We start from the raw sequence: 26,527 nt of genomic DNA on the forward strand, positions 1-26,527 counted from the left end.
TATTTTTATTTATTTATTTGAGAGCAACAGACAGAGAAAGAAAGAAGCAGAGAGAGAGAGAGAATAGGCACGCCAGGGCCTCCAGCCACTGTAAACGAACTCCAGAGGCATGTGCCACCTTGTGCATCTGGTTTATGTGGGTCCTGGGGAATCAAGCCTCAAACCGGGGTCCTTAGGCTTCACAGGCAAGCGCTTAATCACTAAGCCATCTCTCCAGCCCTTAAAGAATATTTTTGATAGTTAAGCAAATTAATGACTTTAAAACAGTGTCTGACACTACTAACCTACGCAAGTGTAAATTAGCAGTGGTACTTTTAGTGGTTGCTGTAGTGGTGTTAGCTGTAGTCTGGTAATTGTCATACTGTCTGCATGGCTTTAGTCTCACATATTGGTGTTCCATTAGCAAAGACACTTTATGTTAAATACATTGAAAGCAAGTTGACACATTATTGGAATACTGTCCTATGCTTACTTAGATGAAATTACGCATCAATATCAGGTTCACAGGTACATGTTAGGTAAGTGTATCTGTAAGTCTTTTGGCTGTTATTAGTGTTTAGAAGAGATAAAGACATCGTTTTCTTTTCATTTTTTAAGGTCTTTAAATTTTTTTTATTTAATTGTGTGTACATCTGTGTGTAGATCAGGACTCACAAGGTGTCTCTACTCTTACCTTCTTTGAGAGTGTCTCTTGCTGCTTTAAGTGAACTTCCAGGCTGCTGACTAGCTGGATCACAAGCTTCGGATTCTTCTGGATCCGATTCCCATTGTCGTAGTCTCATTGGAACACCGCTTTCTATCCCATTCTCTGTGGATGCTGAGGAGTTGAACCTGGGCCATCGGGCTTTGCAAGCAAGTGCTTTTAATCTTTGACTCCTAAGCCATCTCCTTTTTTTTTTAATTTGATTTTTATTTTATTTTATTTATTCATTTGAAAGAAAGAAGCAGAGAGAGAGAGAGAATGGGTGTGCCGGGGCCTCCTGCAAACAAACTCCAGATACATGTGCTCCATGTGCATCTGCCCAAAGTCATCTGTCCAGCCCTTTTTTCCTTTTTGAGACAGGGCCTCACTGTGTAGCCCATGCTGACCTCAAACTCATAGCAGTCCTGCCTCAGCCTCCTGAGTGCTGGGATTAACAGGCATACCCAGATTTTGTGCCCCAGGTTCACTGGAAATGAAACTTTGTTGTAATGATTGCACCATAATTCACCCTACATTTCTTGAAAATCTGTGAACTAGTGACAAGATCATCTCCATAATAACCCAAATATGTAACCAACCATCCATTTCCTACAAGCCATAAAATATTTTCCTCCTATTGTATAAAATTTAAAAGGAACAAAAGCATAATGTGCCTAAAAGAGTGGGGTATTGCTCAGTGAGAGAGCTTGTGCTTAGCATGCATAAAGCCCTGAGTTCTATACTGGTATCAAAAAAAGAATATGAGTAAATAATAACAAAACAGCAAAGCCAAAAAAAAAAAAGAAGAAGACATTGTACGCTAAAAGGTTTCTCCTTGGACTAGTTTTCTTCAGTGACTTTAGCCAAATTTTAATCACTTCACTATTCATCATCCAGCCTTCATTTTGTTCACTTATTCACAATGATATAGATTCTTCATTAAATCCTGGTGATATGCATTTACCCATATCTACTAGCCCTAGTGTCTGAAACAGAATATGTCAATGTGTATTCATTTTTTTGAGATGGACTCCTCTGTTCCAGGCTGAGTTTCAGGCTGGCTTTGAACTCCTCTACCTCTCAAGCACTGAGATTACAGGCCTGCACTACCATCCCCACCTTTTTTATTATGTTGTACTCTTAAAAATATATATTTATTTGTTTGCAAGCAGACAGAGAGGATGAGTGTATCAGATCCTCCTATGCAACAAACAAAATCCAGATACATGCTCTACTTTGTGTATCTAGGCTTATGTGAGTACTATGCAGCTGAACCCAGGCTGGCAGGCTTGGTAAGCAAGAGCCTTTAACTACTGATCCATTTTCCCAGCCCTTATGTGGCACTTTTTTATCAAAGTTTCTGTTTATTGATATCTCTTACACTATTTAGTAAAAGCTACATGCAATAAGCTATTTCCGTTTTTCCCCAAAAGACGTGCAATAGATTCTTAGACCGTTTTTTTTTTTCAAGGTAGGGTATCACTAGTTTCAGGCTGGCGTGGAACTCCCAGTGATCCTCTTACCCCTGCCTCCCGAGTGTTGGGATTAAAAGCATGTGCCACCACACCTGGATTAGTTAGACTTTTAATTTCTTGAGTTCTCCTTTTTCTGTTCTTAAACATTGGAATATTTAGCCACTTGTTTTCTTTCTTTCTTTTTTTTTGTTTTTATTGACAGCTCCATAATTATAAACAGTATCGCATGGTAATTACCTCCCTCCCCCCACTTTCCCTTTTGAAACTCCACTCTCCATCATATCCCCTCCCTCTCTCAATCAGTCTTTTTTTATTTTTTTTTTATTTTTATTTTTTTGGTTTTTCGAGGTAGGGTCTCACTCTGGCTCAGGCTGACCTGGAATTCACTATGTAGTCTCAGGGTGGCCTCGAACTCACAGCGATCCTCCTAGCTCTGCCTCCCAAGAGCTGGGATTAAAGGCGTGCGCCACCACGCCTGGCTCAGTCTTTTATTTTGATGTCATGATCTTTTTCCTCCTATTATGATGGTCTTGTGTAGGTAGTGTGAAGCACTATGAGGTTATGGATATCCAGGCCATTTTGTGTTTGGAGAACCACATTGTGTGGAGTCCTACCCTTCTTTTGTTTCTTACATTCTTTCCACCACCTCTTCCACAATGGACCCTGAGCCATGGAAGGTGTGATTGAGATATTTCAGTGCTGAGCACTCCTCTGTCACTTCTTCTCAGCACCATGGTGCCTTCTGAGTCATCCCAAGGTCACTGCCATCTGAAAAGAGAAGATTCTCCAACCAAAAGGGAGAGTAGCATTAATATATGGGTATGAACATTAAAAGAAGTACTTAGTGGGCAGTTCGGTGCACAGAGTATATACTTTTAGTCAGACACCAGCAGATGTAACACCCCTAGGGCTCATGACTACCCCTGTTTTAGATTTTCAGTATCAGGGATGTATTTTCTCCCATGGAGCAGACCTCCAGTTAAATTAGAGGGTGATTGGTTTCCCCCATAATAGACGTGCCACTGTTGTACCTGTTGGCTAATATGGCCTTGCTGGTCAGATTTAAGGCTTGCAGTGTCCACTGTTGGATATCTTAACTGGTGATTTCTCTCTCCCATTGTACTGCATGCAGCGTGGCTTTTTCCAGCTTTCTGTCAGCTGGTCTACCTGGAGGTGTTTTTCAGCTCAGTTCCAGTAGGATGTCTCAGTGGCCTTGCAGCTCAAGTATCTGGAGTCTTAAGCAGTAGGGTCTTAGCATCTATTCCTGGTGGGAAACCAAGGGCCTCGGCAATGGCCTGTTATGTTTTGGGGCATCAGGGACCTCCCTAACAAACAACTCCCTGGAAGGCATCCCATCCCTGGCACTGAAAATTTTCTAGTAGCAATCTGTGGCTCCTGAATGTTCCATTGTCCAAAGAAGTAGGTTTCAGTGTGATTTACTTATATCTTCTTTGATTTTGATTAGCTCTGTCTCCACTTTATCTTTTTGAGAGAGGCAGGCAAACAGAAAGAGTATAGGTGTGCCAGGGCCTTCTGACACATGCACCACTTTGTGCATTTAAACATTGGAATATTTAACCACTTGTTTTCTTTTAATATCTTTGCCATTTTCTGTTTTTCTTCCAATATTTGCCAATACAATTCTATAGTTACCTCCCCACATGTGTACTTACTTCAGGCAGGCACTGATTAGCTCTGAGACTAAAATCTAAGGCAGGTTATGTGGCAAGTCTGTGTATCTCTCTGGTATAAAAATCATTGTTGGGCTAGAGAGATGGCTTGGCAGTTAAGGTGCTTGCCTACAAAGCTTAAGGACCCAGGTTTAATTCCCCAGAACCCACGTAAGCCAGATGCACATGGTGGCACATGTACCTGGAGTTCATTTGCAAAGGCTAGAGACCCTGGTGCTCCATTCACATTTTCATTCTCTCTCTCTCTCTCTCTCTCTCTGTCTTGCTCTCTTTCTCCTTACAAATAAACTAATACATTAAAAAAAAAAAAAAAAAAGAATAATCAGGCATGGGGTGCACACCTTTAATCCCAGAACTTGAGAGGATCACTGTGAGTTTGAGGCCACCCTCAGACTACTACATAGTGAATTCCAAGTCAGGTTGGGCAAAAGCAAGATCTTACCTCAAAAAAAAAAAAAAGGGGAGAGAGAGCCTGCCTCAAACAGAGTGGAAGATAAAAAGCAACACCTGAGATTGTCCTCAGAACGCCACACAAGCACTATGACACATGCATTCTCACACACACACACAATAAGTTTTTTTTTTTTTGATAGTATTATTTCTTTATTTCTTTATTTGAGAGTGATAGACACAGAGAGAAAGACAGATAGAGGGAGAGAGAGAGAGAGAATGGGCACTCCAGGGCTTCCAGCCTCTGCAAACGAACTCCAGACGCATGCACCCCCTCATGCATCTGGCTAACATGGGACCTGGGGAACCGAGCCTCGAACCGGGGTTCTTAGGCTTCACAGGCAAGCGCTTAACCGCTAAGCCATCTCTCCAGCCCAACACAGTAATTTTTTGAAACTCCTATTCATATTTGTCTGTTAGTGTTGTTTTGTTTTGTCATTACTAGGTGTAAATTCTTACTGTTGTCAGTGAACGTACATTTTATATCAACATAAGTCAGTAGGTTAGGGTATATATACTGCTACTCAGGAAGTTGATGGGTTTTATGAACCTATTTGTTTAAAAAATCTTAATTATATATATTCTTATTGATATATATATTCTTATTGATAACTTTTACACTTTTATACAACAAACCATGTTATTCCCTTCCTCTTCCCCACTTTCTCCTTCATAGCTCTGCTCTTTGTCATACCCCCTCCCTCTGTCCATTGTCTCTCTTTTAATTTGATGTATGGACCTATTATTCTTCCCTTTTTACCGGTCATTGCTCTGATTGTCATAATTTATTTCTGTCCTTGCCTTTCCTATAGCTCATACATTTGCTAAGTTCTCAGTTTCCTGTTAGCTGATTGTAGATTTTGCTAGTAGCTCTTTACTTCAGACCAGTACAGTCAGAGGTAGTTGATGAGTTATGTGATAGCTACCTCTCAGGAACTTTTTCCAAGATAGATTCTCACTGTTTGCCAGGCTGGTCCCAAACTTCTGGTCTCAAGTAATTGTCCTGCCTCAGCTTCCTAGGTCACTGGGATTAAAAGCATGCACTCCTTTGTATAGCTAATTAGGAGATCTTTATGAATTGTTTCCCTCTATATAGTTCTGTGAGAGGTAGGAACCTTCAAGCTGGGTGTGGTGGTGCACACCTTTAATCCCAGCATTCAGGAGGCAGAGATAGGAGGATTGATGTGAGTTCCAGGCCACCCTGAGACTACATAGTGAATTCCAGGTCAGCCTTGGCTAGAGTGAAACCCTACCTCAAGGGGAAAAAAAAAAGTGTAAAGTTTATTTTATAGATAAAAAAATTATATACAGTTAATCAGTTTAAGGGGCTAGAGTTAAAACCAGGTTTGGTAAATTTTAGTTTAGTGCATTTTCCCCAGTGTAAATTTTTACAAGTGGAGAAATCAATACATAGTTTTTAAAGATAAGGATATTAAATTCCAAAATAATTAGCAAAAAGTTTTCCCATTATGGAGAAACTAAAATATAGATTGGTGATTCTAAACAATCTTATGATAGATGTCAGCCTTCTCCATGCACTTTAGTCAGAGCTGTTTTCCTGATGATGTCTCGATAAAACATTTTTATTCTCAAATTTCCTTGTGAACTTTAATAATGAGGAAATATATGTCCTATATTTTAAGATTGTTATAGGTTTTCTGATTGATATCACTTAGATTCAAGTATGTGCTCCACTACATCTTTTTTTCTTTTCCCTGTGGATGTCTTTTTTTCCTTCGAGGTATCCAGGCTGACTTGGATCTCACTCAGCCACTGATGTGCTAGTATTACTGGCATGTACCACCATGCCTGGCCTCTAGATGTCACTTTACAAACAACTTTGCAGATACTTGCTTCTTCCATACTTTAAGAATTTATTTAATTAATTTTTTGAAACATTTTAGATATGTTTATTGGACACCAGTACTGAAAACCTGTGAGTAAACATTTATTTGTACTTCATCAGCTAAAATTAAATTGTATAGAATTCCCATATACATTACTTCCTTTATTCACAAGACTGTTGATGGAGTTAAAATAGTTTTATGTTCCTTAAAGTTTTTTGAATTATTACTTGTTTATAATGATTATGATCAATGTAAAAAATTGGGCTACGGATATACAAGACTCTAGGTTTGATCCCCAACATTGAAAAAAAGGTGGTGGGGGTATTCAGGCATGGTAGTACAAATCCCAGCACTCAGGAGGTTGAAGATCACTGTGTTAGAGGCTAGCCTGGATTACAGAGTGAGTTCCCAGAGTCAGCCTGGGCTAGAATGAGAGCTTACCTCAAAAGAACCAAAAAAAAAAAAAAAAAAAGAATTAAAAATGAAAGAGGGGTTAAAAACATTGCCACACATGATGTGGTGCACATCTGTAACCCTAGCCTCAAAAGAGTCAAAAATCCAAAGCCCAACATAGGCTACATAGTGAGACCCTGTCATTAAAAAATAATACAATAGGAAAGAAATTGAACTGCAAAGTGGTCTAAGTTGAAATGAACCTAATACACTAATTTATACCCATGTAAATCACTTCTAGTAGAACACCAAACTAAGTGATTATCAGCCCTATTGTCAACAACCTAGTCAACAGATTGATTACTGCAACTCTTTGTATAGTACTATATTTGACATCAACTAGAACTCATTTGAAATGAACTTAAACTATTTTAACTTGACACTGGAGAGGCATATTTAAAAAAAGAAAGAAATACTTTTCTTTATACACTTACTGAAAGTGAGTGGGAATGGTGAACAAGTTGACAATCAGATAATCTGCCGGGTGTGGTGGTGCTTGCCTTTAATCCCAGCACTTGGGAGGCAGAGGTAGGAAGATTGCCATGAGAGCTAGACCACCCTGAGACTACAGGTCAGCCTGAGCCAGAGTGAGACCCTACCTTAAAAAAAAAATCTTACACCCCTGGGTGCTATGGTTTAAGCTGTTAAAATTGGAAGTTAAATATTTCCCAGTATATATATCTGTATGCTTTTAGAAGAAGATGTGGTACTCCTTGGTGCATGTATGTTTTTTCACACAAGCCTTATAATTTAAAGAAACCCAACAAATCTGCCAGTCAACAAATATTGCATGACTCATCTTTACAATATATTAACTTTTTAGCTTGTTGGCTATGCTAAGGACTGAACATACACACTCATGCACACTATGTTAGCATCCTACCACTGCTACATGCCCACTCTATGTCGTTCTCTTTTGTGTTCTGGGTCCTTTATTTTTGTTATTTTCATTCTCCTACACCTTTGTTATTCCCTCTTGACTAGTTGACAGTAATATGGAATAGAGTGAAAAGACTTTTGCAAAAATAATTCTAGGAGCCAGGCGTGGTGGCGCATGCCTTTAATCCCAGCACTCGGAAGGCAGAGATAGGAGGATTGCCGTGAGTTCCAGGCCACCCTGAAACTCCATAGTGAATTCCAGGTCAGCCTGGGCTAGAGTGAGACCCTACCTCAAAAAATAAAATAATAATAATAATAATAAATCTAGGGCTGGAGAGATGGCTTAGCAGTTAAGGTATTTGTCTATGAAGCCTAAAGACCCAAGTTCCATTCTCGAGATCTTACATAAGCCAAATGCACAAGGTGCATCTGGAGTTCATTTGCAGTGGCTAAAGGCCCTGGCGTGCCCATTTTCTCCTCCCCCACCCCCTCTGTCTCTCTCTCTGTCTCTCTCTCTCTCTCTCTGTCTGTCTCTGTCTGTCTCAAATAAAAATAAATTAAAATTTTAAAGAAAAAATTTTCTAGACCAGCTACAAGCTATTCTTCAATGGTAATACTGTTAAATGAAATCCCTTGTTTCCTTAGGGGAACTCTCTTCCTGAATTTATTCACAAATTACAGACTTTTTTCTTTTCAAGGTCTCACTGTAGCCCCGGCTGACATGGAACTCATTAGGAAGTCTCAGGGTTGCCTTGAACTCACGTTGATTCTCCTACCTCTGTCTCCTGAGTGCTGGGATTAAAGGCATGCACCACCACACTCAACTGATTTATTTCTTTTCTTTTTTTTCTTTATTTTATTTTTAGTCAGGGAATCACTGTAGCCTAAGCTGACTTGCAACTCACTAAGTACATAGTCCAGGCTATCCTTGAATTCATGGTGACTCTGACCTCAGCGTCCCAAGTGCTTGGATTAAAGGCATGATCAACCACACCTGGCTAAATTATACATTTTTAAAGTATTTATGAGATATCAGTTTTATACCAAAGTGGCAAATATTTGGAACTGTGTTCTTTTTTCAGGCATGATGGCATATATCTTTAATCCCAACACTTGGGAAACTAAGGTATGAGAATCACTATGAGTTCAAGGTTAACCTGGGTTAGAGTGGAACCCTGCTTCAAAGAAAAAGAAAAAACAGGGCTGAAGAGATGACTCAGCAGTTAAGGCACTTGTATGCAAAGCTTAAGGACAGGTTCGATCCCTAGTACCCATGTATAGCCAGGTGCACAAAGTGGCACATATATCAGGAGTTCTTTTACAGTGGCTGGAGGCCATATTCATTCATTCTGTCCTTGAAAATAAATAAATAGAGGGCTGGAGAGATGGCTTAGTGGTTAAGATGCTTGCCTGAAAAAATAAAGGACCCATATAAGCCAGATGTATAAGGTGGCGCATGCATCTGGAGTTCATTTGCAGTGACTGGAGGCCCTGGTGCACCCATTCTCAATTATGCATGCACTTGTACGTGCGCTCTCTCTTTCTCTTTCTGTCTCTTTCTTTTCTTTTTTTTATATCTTTATTTATTTGACAGAGGAAGAGGGAGAGAGGGAGAATGGCATGCCAGGGCCTCCAGCCATTGCAGACAAACTCTTAGACACCCCCTTGTGCATCTGGCTAATGTGGATCCTGGGGAATTGAACCTGGGTTCTTTGGCTTTGCAGGTAAACATCTTAACCGCTAAGTCATCCCTCCAGCCTTCTCTGCTTCTTTCTGTATCTCTCAAATAAAAAGAGAAGAAAAAAAAACAGAAATAGTTGATATTAATGTATTTCATTCTATAGATTATTCTGGAAATGCCAGAATGATCACATTATAGTTGTAGAAAGATCTCTTAATGGATTTCTATAATATTTGAGGCAAAATTGATTATGAGTATTACAGTTGGTTTTCCAAGTATGGATATATTTAAGCATGAACACAAATCTGGAAAGAGTACAGAACCTCTGAGAAGATAGTCCATGGCAGAGCTTTGCCACTGTTACTGTCAACTCTGTTGTTTAGATGTATTGAAACAATTATGTTCACCTTCACATGTATAAATTATGCACTTTAAAAAATATTTTGTTTTTATTTATTTATTTGAGAGAGAAAGGGGCAGATAGAAAGAGTGGTGTTCCAGGGCATCCAGCCACTGCAAATGAACTCCAGGTACATGCATCACCTTGTGCATCTGGCTTACATGGGTCCTGGGCAATCGACCCTTGGTCCTTTGGCTTTTCAGGAAAGTGCCTTAACCACTAAGCCATTTCTCCAGCCCAAATTACACAGTTTTGAATACTGTCACAATATCTGAAAGCTTGTCTTGTTGGTGCTTTGTGGAGGGCCCAGTTATAAAGCATTTGCTTAACGTTCATGAGCCTCTGGGTTTGACCCATGGCACCAGGCAGGCAACAAAAAAAAAGTCTGTATACCTTCGCAAGAATATAGATCTAATGCCAAATTCATCAGATTAGAACCTTGAGCCAAAACAGAATGACTTTTGTGGTGTGTCTGGAATTTTATTGATTTTTAATTTAAGGATATAAGTTATTTTGTCTCATCTGAAATAAGCCATCTTAAGTACTGCTGAAAGTGTTAAGACCATTATAGGGAGGAGTGCTTAAAACTTTGATGATTAAGGGGTTAAAATTTTGACATATACTTTGCTTAAATAGTACATAAACACATATGTATAGCTTACAGGTTGGAATCTATGTACTAGATCCACATTCTAAGAAATAATTTTCAATAACCAGCACATCTTATAAAATCATTACTCTAAACTGAATTGCCTAGGAAGGCTCGGTGATAGAGCAGTAGACATGAGGATGAGTCAGCTTCATATGGGAAGTACTATGGCATGGCTGTCTTCATTACCAGCTCCCTAACCCAAATTTATTTACAGGTCATAGAAATAGTATTAAACATATACATTAAAAGTAAATAGACGCGGCTGGAGAGATGGCTCAGCAGTTTATGTGCTTTCCTGCAAAGCCTAAGGACACAAGTTCAATTCCCAAGTACCCACGTAAAGCCAGATGCACAAGGTGACGCATGCTTCTGGAGTTCATTTGCAGTGGCTGGAAGCCCTGGTGTGCCCATTCTCTCACTATCTGCCTCTTTCTCTCTCTCATTGTCTCTCGAATAAATAAATAAATAAATATTTCTTTAAAAGTAAATAGGGCAGGGTTTTTTGTTTGTTTGTTTTTGCTGGACATGGTGGCACATGCCTTCATATGAGAGAGAGAATATTGGCACACCAAGCCTCCAGCCACTGCAATTGAACTCCAAACGTGTGTAACCTTGGTCACATGTGCAACCTTGCACACGTAAGTCACCTTATTACATAGGATCTGGATCTGGAGAGTCAAACATGAGTCCTTAGGCTTCACAAGCAGGTGCCTTAACCACTCAGCTATCTCTCCTGCCCAAAGGCAGGGTTTTTCAAAAAATAATTAGGTGGCTGCCATTTACTGAGTAATTACTATGTATTCAACCCTGTAAGAACTACAGAAAAAGTTAGGCATGGTGGCACATGCCTTTAATCCCAACACTTGGGAGAAGAGTTGGGAGTATCACCGTGAGTTTGGGGCTACCCTGAGACTACATAGTGAATTCCAGGTCAGCCTGAGCTAGAGTGAGACCCTACCTTGAAAAAACAAAAGAAAAAGAAGGTGAGAGACTCACATGACTAAATATCATTTTTCAATTCAGTCAGCTGTCCAGTAGGTTCCATAAGCTGATCTTGTTCACAGATCTAATGATGTAAAATGAAATAATTGAAAATAAATTGTGCTGGAAGGTTAGCCAAGTCATTGGGAAAAGAGTCAGCAGTGCAGTAATCTAAGTTTATGAGCTCAAATACTGTTTAGTTTCTAGGCTTGAGGTCCCATACTTCCAGTTCTCAGCCTGTTCATTAATAGATGGTTCATGTATCCAGGGGTGATTTCATTTGCTTTCTCTTTTTCCAGTACCTCAGCTAATCAGGTGCTTATTAATAGCCATCTAACAGTTCTAGTTTTGAGATCCTCTTACTTTGTGTGATATCTGATGACTATCTCTTCCAGACAGTTTCCTCATCATTAGCCATTCTTAACTAGGGACACACTGGGGGGGGGGGACCTCTAGGTAGGGTCTCACTCTAGGCCCTGCTGATCTGGAATTCACTATGTAGTTTTCAGGGTGACCTTGAACTCATGGTGACCCTCCTACCTCTGCTTTCTGAGTGCTGGGATTAAAGGTGTGCGCCTCCACACTTGGCTCTATGTGCTTATCCTTATCTCTTGTCACTGCTGTCTAAAGGGTTAATGCTTTTATTTATTTATTTATTTTCAAGGTGGGGTCTCACTGTAGCCCATGGAGTCTCAGGGTGGTCTCGAACTCACAGGGATCCTCCTACCTCTGCCTCCCAAGTGCTGGGATTAAAGGCATGCGCCACCACACCCGGCTCAATGCTTTTATTTTTTCTTACTTCATTCTTAGCACAGCTTTTCATACATTTAGAACAAAATAAATTTTTTTATGATCTGACTTATTTAATTTCATTTCCTTTGCAAACCAGAGTTCTGGGTTGTTTTTATTTATAGCCATACAAAACTACTTATTTCATGGAATAATTTTGTCCAAATAAGGTAATGGATAGTTTTCATATTTAACTCTTATTTTGAGGAAATGATTTGATACATGACATAAAATTCTTTGTACAATTCTTGACATCCTTACTCATCGTTGTTAGTTGAAGACTTTCAGTTCTGCTATAGGTAACTGACTTGCTCCTCAGTTTTGCTGCCTTCATTTTCAGTGAGGAGAAGTGTATCTAGTAAAATGATTGATGAAGACTGAATGGTTGAACTTCGGAGCCTCATGGGGCTCTGGTACAGGGCAGGATTAATCCCATTTCGAATTCCATGTTTCATGAAGAATTTAGAATTCTCTGCCACTGGACTCCGGAAGTAGATCTTACTGGAGCATTTCCTAAGAGATTTGACTGATTTTGTGGCTCGGTAATTGCAGGTGATGTATCGGACAAATGCTTCCCGAAATGTCTTGTTGAAGAGAGTATAGACCAGAGGATTCACCCCTGAAGAAATGTAGCCTATCCACACGAATATCTCCAGGAGCATTTTGAGAGTACTCTGGTTGCAGGAATCACATAAAGCTAAAGTCACATTTGTAATAAAAAAGGGGCACCACATAAGCAAAAATAGAAAAAACACAATGCCAAGTACCTTTGAGGCTCTCTGTTCATTGGAAATGGTTTGTGCTGACTTTTTTCCAACCAAGGACATTCTTTGCTTAAGTGTTTTATCACTTGAGTTAGGCAGAGTTTTGTCCTTGTGAGAGCCATCCAGCATTGCTACCTTTTCAGGTGATGAGAAAGATGTTTCTTCCTTTTGGAACACCGTGGACACAGTCCACCAAGTTAGGCGTTCTGATGGCTTGTTTTTGACCAAGTAAGCTTTCTTTCGTAAAGCATGGATGGTAAGAAAGTAGGTGACAATCATGATGGCAAGAGGTGTAAAAAAGGCTGCTAGCGAGCCAAAGAGCATGAAATTGCCAAAGCGCTCCCTTTTCAGTTCACAGGTGATATTGTTTGGGTTAAGCACATTAGTGTCTATCCCTTTAATTGGAATTGGAATGGCAATGCCTGAAGAAGAGGAAACAAGATAAATTGAGTTATTTTGTGACCTGTACTCTTAAATTAATTCCATTCAGATGTTATCATAATGCTATGCTGATAAGTACATTGTAATTCCTTGGACCCCCTTTTTAGAAAATGTCATGCATGTATCAGCTTAGCCTAAAAAAGATAAAATCTAAGCAAATAAATCTGATGTTTGTTTTTAAATTTTTATTTATTTATGAGGAGAGAGGGAACAGATATGCCAGGGCCTCTTCCTGCTGCAAACAAACTCCAGATGCATGTGCCATTTTGTGCATCTGGCATTATGTGGGTACTGGGGAATCAAACTCAGGCAAGCAATGCCTTTAGCCACCCAGCTTTGAGGGCTAAATCTTGCTGACAGTCTCTTTTTGTAAATTTATTGAAATGTAGCCACACCCTTCAATGCTAATTATTCCTTACATAAATCTGCTTGGAATGAGCCTCTATCAAAAATCATGACCTCTTATCTTTTCCTTTTTGCTCTGTTTTCTTAAGTTCTGGAGAGCACTATATCTTTTTTTTTTCTTTTTTTTTAATTTTTAAATTTTTATTAACATTTTCCATGATTATAAAAAAAATATCCCATGGTAATTCCCTCCCTCCCCCCTGACACTTTCCCCTTTGAAATTCCATTCTACATCATATTACCTCCCCATCTTAATCATTATACTTACATGTATACAATATCAACCTATTAAGTACCCTCCTCCCTTCCTTTCTCTTCCCTTTATGTTTCCTTTTTAACTTACTGGCCTCTGCTACTAAGTATTTTCCTTCTCACCCAGAAGCCCAATCATCTGTAGCTAGGATCCACATATGAGAGAGAACATGTGGCGCTTGGCTTTCTGGGCCTGGGTTACCTCACTTAGTATAATCCTTTCCAGGTCCATCCCTTTTTATGCAAATTTCATAACTTCATTTTTCTTTACCGCTGAGTAGAACTCCATTGTATAAATGTGCCACATCTTCATTATCCACTCATCAGTTGAGGGACATCTAGGCTGGTTCCATTTCCCAGCTATTATAAATTGAGCAGCAATAAACATGGTTGAGCACGTACTTCTAAGGAAATGAGATGAGTCCTTTGGATATACGCCTAGGAGTGCTATAGCTGGGTCATATGGTAGATCAATATTTAGCTGTTTTAGGAACCTCCACACTGATTTCCACAATGGCTGGATCAGATTGCATTCCCACCAGCAGTGTAGAAGGGTTCTTCTTTTTCCACATCCCCGCCAACATTTATGATCATTTGTTTTCATGATGGTGGCCAATCTGACAGGAGTGAGATGGAATCTCAATGTAGTTTTAATCTGCATTTCCCTGATGACTAGTGATGTAGAACATTTTTTTAGATGCTTATATGCCATTCGTATTTCTTGTTTTGAGAATGCTCTATTTAGCTCCATAGCCCATTTTTTGATTGGCTTGTTTGATTCCTTGTTATTTAACTTTTTGAGTTCTTTGTATATCCTAGATATTAATCCTCTATCAGATATATAGCTGGCGAAGATTTTTTTCCCATTCTGTAGGTTGCCTCTTTGCTTTTTTCACTGTGTCCTTTGCAGTGCAAAATCTTTGTAATTTCATGAGGTCCCAGTGATTAATCTGTGGTTTTCCTTTTTGCTCTGTTCTCTTAAGTTCTGGAGAGCACTATATCTTTATACTGCTATCTTTGTCTATAATCTCACTCTTCTTTATTTTCCACATGCTAGTAATCCAGTCATCAAGGTCAAGTTACTTTCCTACCCAGCATGTTGGTCAATAACTTTTTTTTTTTCAAGGTAGGGTCTCACTCTAGCCCAGACTAACCTAGAATTCACTATGTTGGCTTGGTCAATAACTTTGTCACTAATACTTTTTATATCTTTACTTTTACTTTCTATATTTACTGTTGCTACATGTTACCTAGGCATCATGGTTCATTTTCTGCCACTAGAGCACAGTACCACAGCCTAGATAGTTTATACTGAATAGTAATGTACTTAGCTTATAGTTTTGGATCTAGAAAGTCCAAGATCCAGGAGTTATACCTTGTGAGAGCCTTGTTTTGTTTTGTTTTGTTTTGTTTTGTTTTGAGTTAGTGTCTCACTCTAGCCCAGGCTGACCTGGAGCTCACTCTAGTCCCAGGCTGGTCTTGAACTCAGAGGTGTGTGCCTCCATGCCCAGCTTTTGTGAAAGCCCTCTTGCTACATATAACATGGCAGAAAGTATCTCATGACAGAGAGAAAGCAAGAGAAGAGGCTAAACTCATCCTGTATAAGGGTGAACCTATTCTCTTTAATAAAGGTTTAAGCTGTTCATGAAGGAAGAGCCCTTGTGACTTCATCAACTTTTAAAAGTCCTATCCCTCAACACTGCTTCATATTGAATCTTAAGCTTTCAACACATGAACTTTAACAAACACATTCAAACCATAGCATAACTTGAATTCAAAAGAAAAAAGTAACTGTCTTCAGTGTTTTGTAGAATCTTAAAATTGAATTTATCCTATTATATGCATTTTCTTCTAGCAAAGTTATTAAATTGTGATTAATTCTACAGTAAAGTATGATGAAGTGAAAAAGGTATTATCCTTGGCTTTGATGCCAAAATCACCAAAAATTCATTAAGCTAGTTACTTGAAATTTCTAGATTTCTTTTTTCTCACCTGCAAAAGGAAGAAGATTTCTAAATCTACAACTTTGGAGGCTTTTCTGTTTTGCTCTCCTCCACATAGTATTGTATTGTATCAGTTTAGTGTAACTTGTTTATGCATCTGCTTTTCATGCAGGCAAAGGTTCCTTTTCTTTTTTGGGCATGTATTCGTAGTACCTAGCATATTGTAGATACTCAATAAAAATTTATTCTAGTTTTAAATTTATGTTATCCAGCCTTAGTTTATATACCACTTTAGCCAACAGGCTGCTTGCCCATTTGGTTTAATCATATTTCACGGTTTTAAGTCTTTTAATTCTACTTAAGAATTCATTGTATTCTTGCCACACCCATAAATACACTTCCACATACACTTCATTACATGATTTATTTTTTCCTTGTTGCAGTGAGCTTACATTAAAAGGAGTCATTTAGGGCTGGAGAGATGGCTTAGCAGTTAAGCACTTGCCTGTTAAGCCTGAGGACCCTGGTTCAAAGCTCAATTCCCCAGGACCCATGTTAGCCAGATGCACAAAGGGGTACATGCGTCTGGAGTTCATTTGCAGTGACTAGAGGCCTTGGTGTGCCCACACTCTCTCCCCCCATCTCTCTCCGTCTCTCTCTCTCTCTCTCTCTCTCTCTGCCTCCCTGTCTGTCTGTCACACTCAAGTAAATGAATAAAAAATTTAAAAAATTTTTAAAAAGGAGTCATTTACAGTGAATGACTAGTTTCATTCCACTTCATATTTTTAATTATCCCCATTGTCTCCCATCTTTTCTCTAGCTTTTTGTGGTGGATGGGATGAGAACACTGTCCTGCCCTGTCAACCATTCTCTTTTAAAAGATACTGGGAAGCAGCAGCAAGTCTGCTTACCCCTTGTATTTGTTGCAAAATTTGTTGTTGTTTTTTTAAATACTAACTTACAAGAGCTTTGCTTCATGCCAAATCACTCTTATAGCAGCTGTCTCTGAGTAGTAAAGGTAAGAACAAGGGCTGGAGAGATGGCTTAGTGGTTAAGGTGCTTGCCTGTGAAGACTAAGTCCCAAGTTCAACTCTACAGATCCCACATAAGCCAGATGCACAAAGGTGAGGCAAGTACAAGGTTGCCCTTGCCCACTAGGTGGCGCAAGCATCTGGAGTTCGATTGGAGTGGCCAAGGCCCTGGTGTGCCAATTTGCACTTGGCACTCTCTGTCTCTGTCTGTCTCTCTCTCTCTCTCCTGCTTTTTCTAAAATTAAAAAATAAAAATAAAAAGAGGTAAGAACAGAAGCATAAAACAGCTTAGAAGTAATTTGATTTTCTCTAAATCTTGCTACACATCACTTTAACAGTTTTACTGCACCCATCTTAAAGCTTTTAAGTACATTTAAGATACTGGGGCTGGAGAGATGGCTTAGCTGTTAAGGCACTAAGGAGCCAGGTTCGATTCCCAGTACCTATGTAAGCCAGATGCAAAAGGGGGCGCATGTATCTGTAGTTTGTTTGCAGTGGCTGGCAGCCCTGGTACACCCATTCTCTCTCTCTCTCTGCCTATTTCTATATCTCTCTCTTAAATTAATAGAAAATAAGTAAACTATTTTTTAAAAGATACTGATGCCAATATTTAACTGCCTTTAATCCATATACTTTGTTCACAAGTATTTAAGAGATAGTCTGAATTTATTTATTTATTTGGAGACAGGGTCTCTGTGTAGCCCAGGCTGGCTTCACCTTTGTTATTCTCTTAATTCAGCTTTCTGAGTGCTTGGATTTCAGGCCTGTGCCGCCATGCCTGGTCAGATCATCTGAGAGTTTATTTATTTATTATTCATTTGTTTATATCTAGGGGCAGGGTATTACTCTAGCCTAGGCTGACCTGGAACTTAATCCATACACTTTGAAATGTTGACTTCCAAGATGAATTTGGCAAGATATGAGGCTGTGTTGAGTTTTTTTTTCCTATTTATCTTTGTAGATGTGTTTACGATGATTTTTTTTTTTTTTTGGCTACTTTATTCTGATCGTGGGTTCCTTAAGCTAACCTGACCTTAATGATCTGTTGTTAAATATATGGTATATCACTGGACTGCTTTGACCTCTCAAACTGAAATTTCTGGCCTGCCCAACCTGTCATTCTAGACAAATAGAACCAAATGTTACATATATACTCCACCCACACCTCAGCATTCCCCACATACCTATTGAAATTAACCATACCACTGTAATCTTGATGAATGCAGTAGCTCGGGAGTTATACTGATTAGCCTGGATTGGCTTTTTAATGGCTATGTAACGATCCACAGAAATGGCACAGAGATGCAGGATTGATGCAGTTGAAAAGAGAACATCAAGAAATAGCCAGGCAGGACACAAAACACGTGGGAGGGGCCACATAGCCTCTGAAAGAAAGAAAACCATTTTGAGCAGTTAAGTATTTTTAGCATCATTTTCACCTTTGCTCCATTTCTTTTGTGGTCTTTTAAAAATATATACAATACTTTAACAATAAGACATCTACCTTAGTATTATAATTAGCAGTATATATCCAAAAAGCATATTGAAATGGAAGTCTTCATGTCACTTGGCTTTTTTGAGGTGTCACTGATTTTACAGATGAGTAGATTCAATTATTATTAGGTTTCAGTGTAGGTTTAGAGAGGAGGATATTTATTTACCAAAACTTAAATAGTGATTTAACATATTCTTTTACTATTCAAAGTGTGTTTTTCAGCTTAGTGAATGAGGACAAACAGTACTTGGGAAGTTATTGGAAAAGCAGACTCCTGGATCTCATCCAGTCCTATTGGATCAGATTCTGCAGTTTAACCAAGTTCCTATGCAATTTCTATGCAAATTAAATCTATGCACTGGAAACTGTGTTTGAGTCTTGAGATACCCCTGGATTTACTGCTGTTTGTGACAGACACTCAATGCCTCATAGAAAGATACTCCTGGGAAGTGGCTCTAAATAAAGAAATGAATTATAGCCAGGCATGGTGGTGCACACCTTTAATCCCAGCACTCAGGAGGCAGAGGTAGGAAGATCACCATGAGTTCAAGGTCACCCTGAGACTACTTAGTGAATTCCAGGTCAGCCTGAGCTAGAGTGAGACTATCTCAAAAAAAAAAAAAAAAAAAAAGAAAGAGAGAGAGAGAGAGAAGAATTATGGTAGAGAAGCCTGGATTTAGAGTGCACCTAAACAATTGGATTTTTATAGCTGTAGCACTTAGATGTTCTCTCAGCAATGGGAAAGAATCTTAGACAAAGGCAGCAACACATTCTTTGACCTAAGTACAAAGCAAACCAGCAGTCTTGAGTAGAATGAAAAGAATCACTGATTAGGAGAGTTTCACAGTAGGAACTAAAATGAGGCTATACTCTAGAATTCTAGGAGCAGTAGCATGAGACTGTAGTCCCAGAAGGATCACTTTATCTAGTAAGACTGTATATATAATGAAAAACACTCAAGGGTTCTTGCTGCTAGGGATTGAAACTTGAGCCTCAAGTCATGCTACGCAAGTATTCTACCACTGAATTATACCCCCAACAAGCCATATACTTGTCTTGCACTATATTCAGAATTTTTGTGTTATCTATCACTTCCCTACCCTTTTAGACAGGACTGTAGCTCAAGCTGGACTTAAAATTTGTGATCTTGTTTTTTGCCTCTGAGTTACAGGAATACATGCTGTTTCTATAGCTTCTTTTAAAAGAGTTTGCTAATAATTTAAATGCTTATCAAGATATTATTAAGCATGTATTATCGTTCTGAAAATTAAGGTCTGGAAAATTTTAGTCATAAATCTTGTAGCAATGGGCAGGAAGCCACAAGAGAATTCTTATATGAAAAGTACACATCTTTGGAATTTGACTCTGACCCATGATACTCCTGATTGCTAACTAAGAAGTAAAGCTTCCCATGCTGGCTTAATTAGGCCTATAAAGCCTTGTTAGCCTTTGTTTCTAATAGAATTAAATTATTTATGACATGCAATTCGGAACAGTAATTAGAAATTAAAATTAATACAAATCAGAACATCCTTACTTTAATCAGTAGATATATTGAGATATTGTATCAAATTTTAAGAAAGAATGAGAATAAGATTTATGATTGATATAAATGTATCTTTAAGTTTCCTAAAATACTAGTAAATAGACTCTTTTATGATACTAACAGAAAACTAATGTAGCTGCACTAAATTAATAGAAACCTTTTATTAAAAAGCAGAAATAGGCCGGGCGTGGTGGCACATGCCTTTAATCCCAGCACTCTGGAGGCAGAGGTAGGAGGATCACCTTGAGTTCGAGGCCACCCTGAGACTACATAGTTATTTGCAGGTCAGCCTGAGCCAGAGTGAGGCCCTACCTTGAAAAACCAGAAGAAAGAAAGGGAGAGAGAGAGAAAGAAGGGAAGGAAGGAAGGAAGGAGTCAAATAATCCACATAAGATAAGTGTGTTTGTCTTTAATTCTGAGCACTGTCACGAGAGAGCATTGCATGTGATTGAATTTAAAGCTGTATGGTACAGAGGAGTAGGGAACAAAATGAGAAATATCTGTTTAATTTTGAGTGAAAATTTTTTTTATTAAAGTTGAATTTTAACTGTTATTTAGTATCTATTTTAAAGGAGAGGTCCATTGTCTTGAGATAGACTCACTTTTGTAAAAAAGATTAAAAAAAAAAATATATATATATGTAAATATATATATATATATAAAATCTTCTTTTTTATGAGGTAAGGTTTCACTCTAGCTCAGGCTGACCTGGAATTTACTATGTTGTCTCAGGGCATCCAAGATATTCCTACCTCTGCCTCCCAAATGCTGGGATTAAAGGCATGAGCCACCACGCAGGAAGATATATCTTTTTAAATTTATTACTTCCTGCTCAAGTATTCCCCCTCCCCCCCACCTGCTCCTCTCATTGTTGTTTCTTGTTTTTGAGACAGGGTTTTGCAATGTAGCACAGGCTAGCATCCTGTTTGTGCTCCTACTGCCTCCATCTCCCCTGCTCGGGTATTTACAATGCAGCCACTTTTAGGCTTTAATTATAAACTACTGAATTATGACCATGGATTTTAAGAATTATGAACAAGACTATAAAAACATTAGGGCTGTAAAGGCTAAGACTAGTGCTCCCAGATCAGAAGAAATGGCAGAAAAGTTGATCTAGCTTAACTTAAAGAGTGTTGAGCCAGAGTTGCTATGATCTTGGTAAAATAAAAATTCAAACAATATAAAATTAAATGTTACACAAATTAGTGGTTGAATAAAATATAAAAGGGCACAAGGTGTGTGTGTTAGGTGTATGTCTGCACTTGTGGACACCAGAAGTCAACATGGGGTGTTGTCAGTTGTTCTCCACTTTATTTATTTTTATTTTATTTTTGAGACAGTTTCTGTTTAATATGAAGGACCTCACTGAACCTATAGCCCACCAATTCAGTTAAACTAGCTGGCAAGTCCCAGGCAGCCTACTGGCCCTGCCTCTCCGAGCATGCATTGTTGAGACTGCCTTTTAAGTGGGTGCTAGGGATCCAGACACAGATCCTCATGCTTGTACAGCAGTACTGTTCTTTATTTTTTTTAAATGATATTAGCAGTTTATTTCTAATAGCCAAGAGTTAGAAACAATACATTTCCACCCATGCCCACAGGTGAGTGGACAAGCCAGAATTCCACAATGTAACATTGTTTACCAATTAAAAGCACTGAGCTATTGCTATATCCAGCTATCTAGGAAGATCTTAAAAAATATACAAGCCAATCAAGCTGATAATTTAATTACCTACCACAGTACTGTCCATATAATAGATGTTTGATATTTAGGGACTCAAGAAGGATTTTCAACTTAAAATCTACTTCTGCATAACTCATTTAATTATTGATTCAACATATATGAATGTAATGATAGTGAGATAACTACTGAAGAATATGATTTTATATTTAAAGCTTATGATTATGGAGATGAGAACAAACTTCAGAACTAAGGTTGTTTGGATTTTCTGTTACAGTACTTAGTTACTTTCTTAGTTCTACATTTATAAAATAAGAATGTGATAAAAAGATAATAATGAAGAATAGAAGCCAGGCGTGGTGGCGCACGCCTTTAATCCGAAGGCAGAGGTAGGAGGATCACCATGAGTTCAAGGCCACCCTGAGACTACAGAGTGAATTCCAGATCAGCGTGGGCTAGAGTGAGACCCTACCTCAAAAAAAAAAAAAAGAAGAAGAAGAAGAAGAATAGAGACTCTGGTTGAAGTAGTAGAACCCTATTCATTATTGCTTGTCCCTTCTTGATGTACTTGAAGTTTAAATCCTGTACCATCTAATTACATCTTAGGAAACAAGTATTTAATTTCAGTTATCTTTCTGTTATAACTTATAAAAACAGTTGGAATAAATATTTTTCTTCACCTTATAATTTAATAAATGAGTATGTTCTATCTAATTTAATAAGTTTTACTTCTGTAACTTAACTGTTTATTCTACCATGTAAGTATAATTCTTAGAAATTATACCCACTACAAATAGTTAATTTTTTAGGTGACTTATTAATAGAATTTCAATTGATGTCAAGCATTGGCTAAGTTAAATGTCTTTTTAATGTTGACTTTGAAGTAGGACCCCTCGTAATCTCTCAGTAGACTTCTTTGTGTTGATCCAAATTTTATACCAGAATGATGTGTGTAAGAAAGAAACTACTTTTTATCTATCTCAGTATCATCTTTTATAACGAAGATCATAGTATCAAACTGCTCTTTTTATTTTTTAATTTCTCACTCTAGCTCAGGCTGACCTGGAATTCACTGTGTAGTCTCAGGGTAGCCTCAAACTCATAGCGATCCTCCTACCTCTGCCTTCTGAGTGCTGGGATTAAAGGTGTGCGCCATCACGCCCAGCTTCAAGCTGCATTTTTAATTATCATAATAGCACAGGCTTTGATCCACTTACCTCATTAACTTACAGATCTGGTGAAAGCACAGATGGTCAGATACCATAAAGGAATTAAACAATCTATCATGCCTTAGAATCCTCTGAGCCAGACCATTTCCGTTTCCTTTAGCAACTTAATACATTTTCTTTGCATGACACATGTAGGAATTATATTGAGGTTCATGGTACACATATTATTGGGCAAAGTAAGATTTTTTTTTTTTTAGAACAGTACAGATTTAAACTGGGATTTGGTGATCATTTTATAAAGCCTTTTGTTTTATCAAGGTAGAGTCTCACTAGCCCAGGCTGACCTGGAATTTTGAGGCCACCCTGAGACTACATAGTGAATTCCAGGTCATCCTGGGTCATGGTGAGACCCTACCTTGAAAAACCAAAATAATAATAATAATAATTAACCCAGGACATACCTGTCTCAGAAGTGTCCTAGTTATTGATGGCTTTGTTCAGTGAATTTATGGATGATAGAAAAGGTTATAGGTCTTTTTGCTGTAACTTTTAGGTATTATATGCAGAATTTATGAATGTTGCCATCTTCAGTTACTCTTAAATGATTTTATTACATAGAGCTGAGAAGAGAATAAAACTATTCCATGAAATTATTTTTGCAGTCTTTTAAAGTTACTATCAACCATTGAAAATTCTGAAAATTGAGGGACTGTTATCTTCTGTATCTTTAATCCAGGTCCATCTTTTATTTCAAAGAAAGTAAAGATTAAATGAATCTACAGTTCTCTAGTAGTATATCATTTTGCAGGGTCTGGAAGTTTGATGGCAGGAACAAAGGGAAATACTTACCAAACATTATTGTCAAGAGGGCAATTGGCATCACAAACAATCCAACCAGTAAGTCAGCCACCGCCAAGGACATTAGAAAGTAATTGGTAGCATACTGCAGCCTTTTCTCCAGCGAAACAGCCAGAATAACAAGGATGTTCCCACCAATTGTAGGGATGATCACCATGAGTATCAGAAGAGCTGCCCAATGCGGTTTGTTTCCCTGCTCAGCAATCTGTTTCATTTCTTCTGGCGTTGATTCTGTCTTTAATCCAGACTGGTTAAAAAAGATCAAGCGACCAAATGGATTCTGTAAAATATGCTCAGGAATTGTGCTTTGTTCAGACATTTTATAAGAGAGAACCATTCACTGTTTTTCTGTGATTCAGTCCAGTTCCAGGCAGTGGTCAGCATGGTCAGTAACTAAACTGGTCATCTGCTTTTGTAAGGCATTGTAGCATACCAAACATTCAAAGCCACAGTTGACTCCTTCCTTTAAAACAAGTTTGAAGCTCTCTTAAGATGGGAGCATATTCACATCTGTCCATGTAACTGAGACACCCATGTTTTCACTGTTTCCTGGAGGCTTCCATTTCAGAAGGCTCTATGAAAGAAACCAGTAGGTGAGAAAAATAAATTATTAGTTTCTCTTTTTTTTCTGTAGTTTTAGAGTTGAATTTGAACTTGAATGCCAGAGTTCCCCTTAGTTATAAATAGATGGCATTATTTAATTTGCTTCCATAAAGGCAGTTACAACACTTGAACTTACTAAGTATAATAACCTCTCCCTTCACAGTAGATCGGTATGCATTTGTGACAATGCAGCCAGTTCCCACATAATTTTATTTCTTTATTTGCCTTAAAGGTAATGGTAGAGGAATAGATGAATTTCTCAGTGATATGTGAAACACTGGGTTGTGTTCTGACCTGACTGGCAAATCCTTTTTACATTTACTCTAGAAAACATACAGAAAATTAGAATAATCAAAGCACTAATTAGTTCTAAGTAGAGATTTCAATTCATGCTGGCCACAAACCTAGTAAGGCTACAAGCCTACCTAAAATCTAAATAAAAGATTTACCAGCTAGGAATCTATAGATTTAATCATTTGTTATTATAGTTCGATGTATCTTAGTGTTGATACATGTCAGTTTTACGCTGATTTTATAACTCTATTAACTTGAGAGAAGGCAAAATAAATAGATATTACTAGACTAAATAATTATTTTTAGTAATTTTTCTTAGCATATTTCTACAAGTAGTTTTTAAATTAAATCACTAAGTCTAACAGATGTAAAGCAGTTCTGTTTTGTTTTAATTTTTTTTTCCTTCCAAGTTCCCTTGAGAGGCTAAGAGAAGATTAAATGATCTGTTGATTATACTCATAAAGCCTTATTTTAAACAATCTCTCAAAAAAAAAAATCTTCCCTTTAGCATTAACTTTACATCACTGAATAAGGGGAGGAAAAGACTATGGAAATAGAATTCTTAAAGGGTAAAAATCAAAACACCAAAAACAAACAAAACTCTTCAGGGTGACTAATATATTATATATTTGCTAAATACTTACCTTTCATTTGCCTGTGACTTTCTCCATCTTGTCGTCCTTGTAGCTGTTCAGTGTACCCGTTTCTCCTGTGACAGAAATCCTCCTCTCATTTACTTATTCTGAGACTTGGCAGTTGCAGGCAGTGAAACAAATGCGTTGCATAGCTGTGCGCATGCCAAAGAGGTTATTTCCTCTCTGATGCACTCGGGTTTAGAACATAGCAGCATTCATTATAATTCATGAAACCACCAGTTAAGTGTGGCAAGCCAGTTTATGGCCTTTAATTTGCATTGTGTTCTTTATGTTCTCTTGGATATTTGGGAGGATATAATAAGCTCTTATTTTAGCTTAAGATGGTTTTGTTTAGTATAAGCCTGAGCTGTTTTTTTCCATTTGAGAAAAAAAGATAAAATATCATGTTCATTCTGGAAGTTTTATTTTATGGAGGCTCTCCCCTATTAGCCTTATTTCCACAGGTCTTACTTTTAGCAGCGAAACAAGATTCATACCAAGTTTCTGAGCCTTTGTTAGGGAGCACAGTTAATTTACTCTGGTTGCAACCTTATATAGAAGAGCACAGAAAGACCTGAATTCTATGTGTAAACATGGATTTTGGCAGAAACTTTGTCACTCCTCATTTTTAAGCGATCTCTAAATTTGAGAGTTGGCTTGTTGGCAATTTTTCCACACAGATTTTACCTTGGGGAAAGTATGTGATATGTAGTAAAAATACATTTCTGCCCTATTTCTTTCTGAAAAGTGTGGCATAAATCTTAACAATTATGCTGTTTAAATTTTCCATACAGGGCCTGGAAAGATGGCTTAGCAGTTAAGGCACTTGCCTCTGAAGCCTAAGAACTTATGTTTGAATCCCCAGGTCCCACATAAGCCACGCACATAAGAGGGCTCACACACTTGGTTTGTTCACAGCAGATGAAGGCCCGGCATGCTCATTTTCATTCCCTCTCTATCAAAAATATTTTTTTTGTTTTTGGATTTTTTTTTTTTCCGAGGTAGGGTCTCACTGTAGCCCAGGCTGAACTGGAATTCACTATGTAGTCTCAGGGTGGCCTCAAACTCACGGTGATCCTCCTAACTCTGCCTCCCAAGTGCTGGGATTAAAGGCATGTGCCACTACGCCCAGCTCAAAAATAAATTTAAAAATTGCCATACAAGCCTAACCTAACACTTATTCATTTGTTTTGATATGTTTTTTTTTTTTTTTGAGGTAGGGTTTCATTCTAGCCCAGGATGACCTGGTATTCACTACATAGTCTCATGGTGGCCTCAAACTCCAGTCCTACCTCTGCCTCCCAAGTGCTGGGATTAAAGGTGTGCACCACCACACCTAGCCCAGTCAGAGGTACCTTTAACCATTGATCATCAATGACTCAAAAGACTGTCTCACACGTTCTTAGCCTTCACAGGTTAGCTCCTTAATG

The 26,527-nt window shown here is 38.2% G+C and overlaps 2 protein-coding genes across 2 annotated transcripts in view; one reads left to right on the plus strand and one right to left on the minus strand.

Annotated features, from left to right (window-relative positions):
* The window catches only part of Psmd1 (proteasome 26S subunit, non-ATPase 1), a 96,721-nt gene that overhangs the window by 41,410 nt on the left and 28,784 nt on the right, over window positions 1–26,527 (plus strand). The gene's annotated exons all lie outside the window — the stretch shown is intronic.
* On the minus strand, window positions 10,882–25,239 carry Htr2b (5-hydroxytryptamine receptor 2B). The gene is made up of 4 exons (XM_004662949.2): window positions 25,107–25,239; window positions 23,557–24,139; window positions 18,001–18,201; window positions 10,882–13,166 (listed from the first exon to the last, which is right to left on the minus strand). Exons 2-4 carry the CDS (start codon window positions 23,900–23,902, stop codon window positions 12,274–12,276), a joined length of 1,440 nt encoding a protein of 479 aa, XP_004663006.2. The 5' UTR covers window positions 23,903–24,139; window positions 25,107–25,239; the 3' UTR covers window positions 10,882–12,273.

Source organism: Jaculus jaculus, chromosome 4, assembly GCF_020740685.1.
Source record: "Jaculus jaculus isolate mJacJac1 chromosome 4, mJacJac1.mat.Y.cur, whole genome shotgun sequence".
Lineage (NCBI taxonomy): Eukaryota > Metazoa > Chordata > Mammalia > Rodentia > Dipodidae > Jaculus > Jaculus jaculus.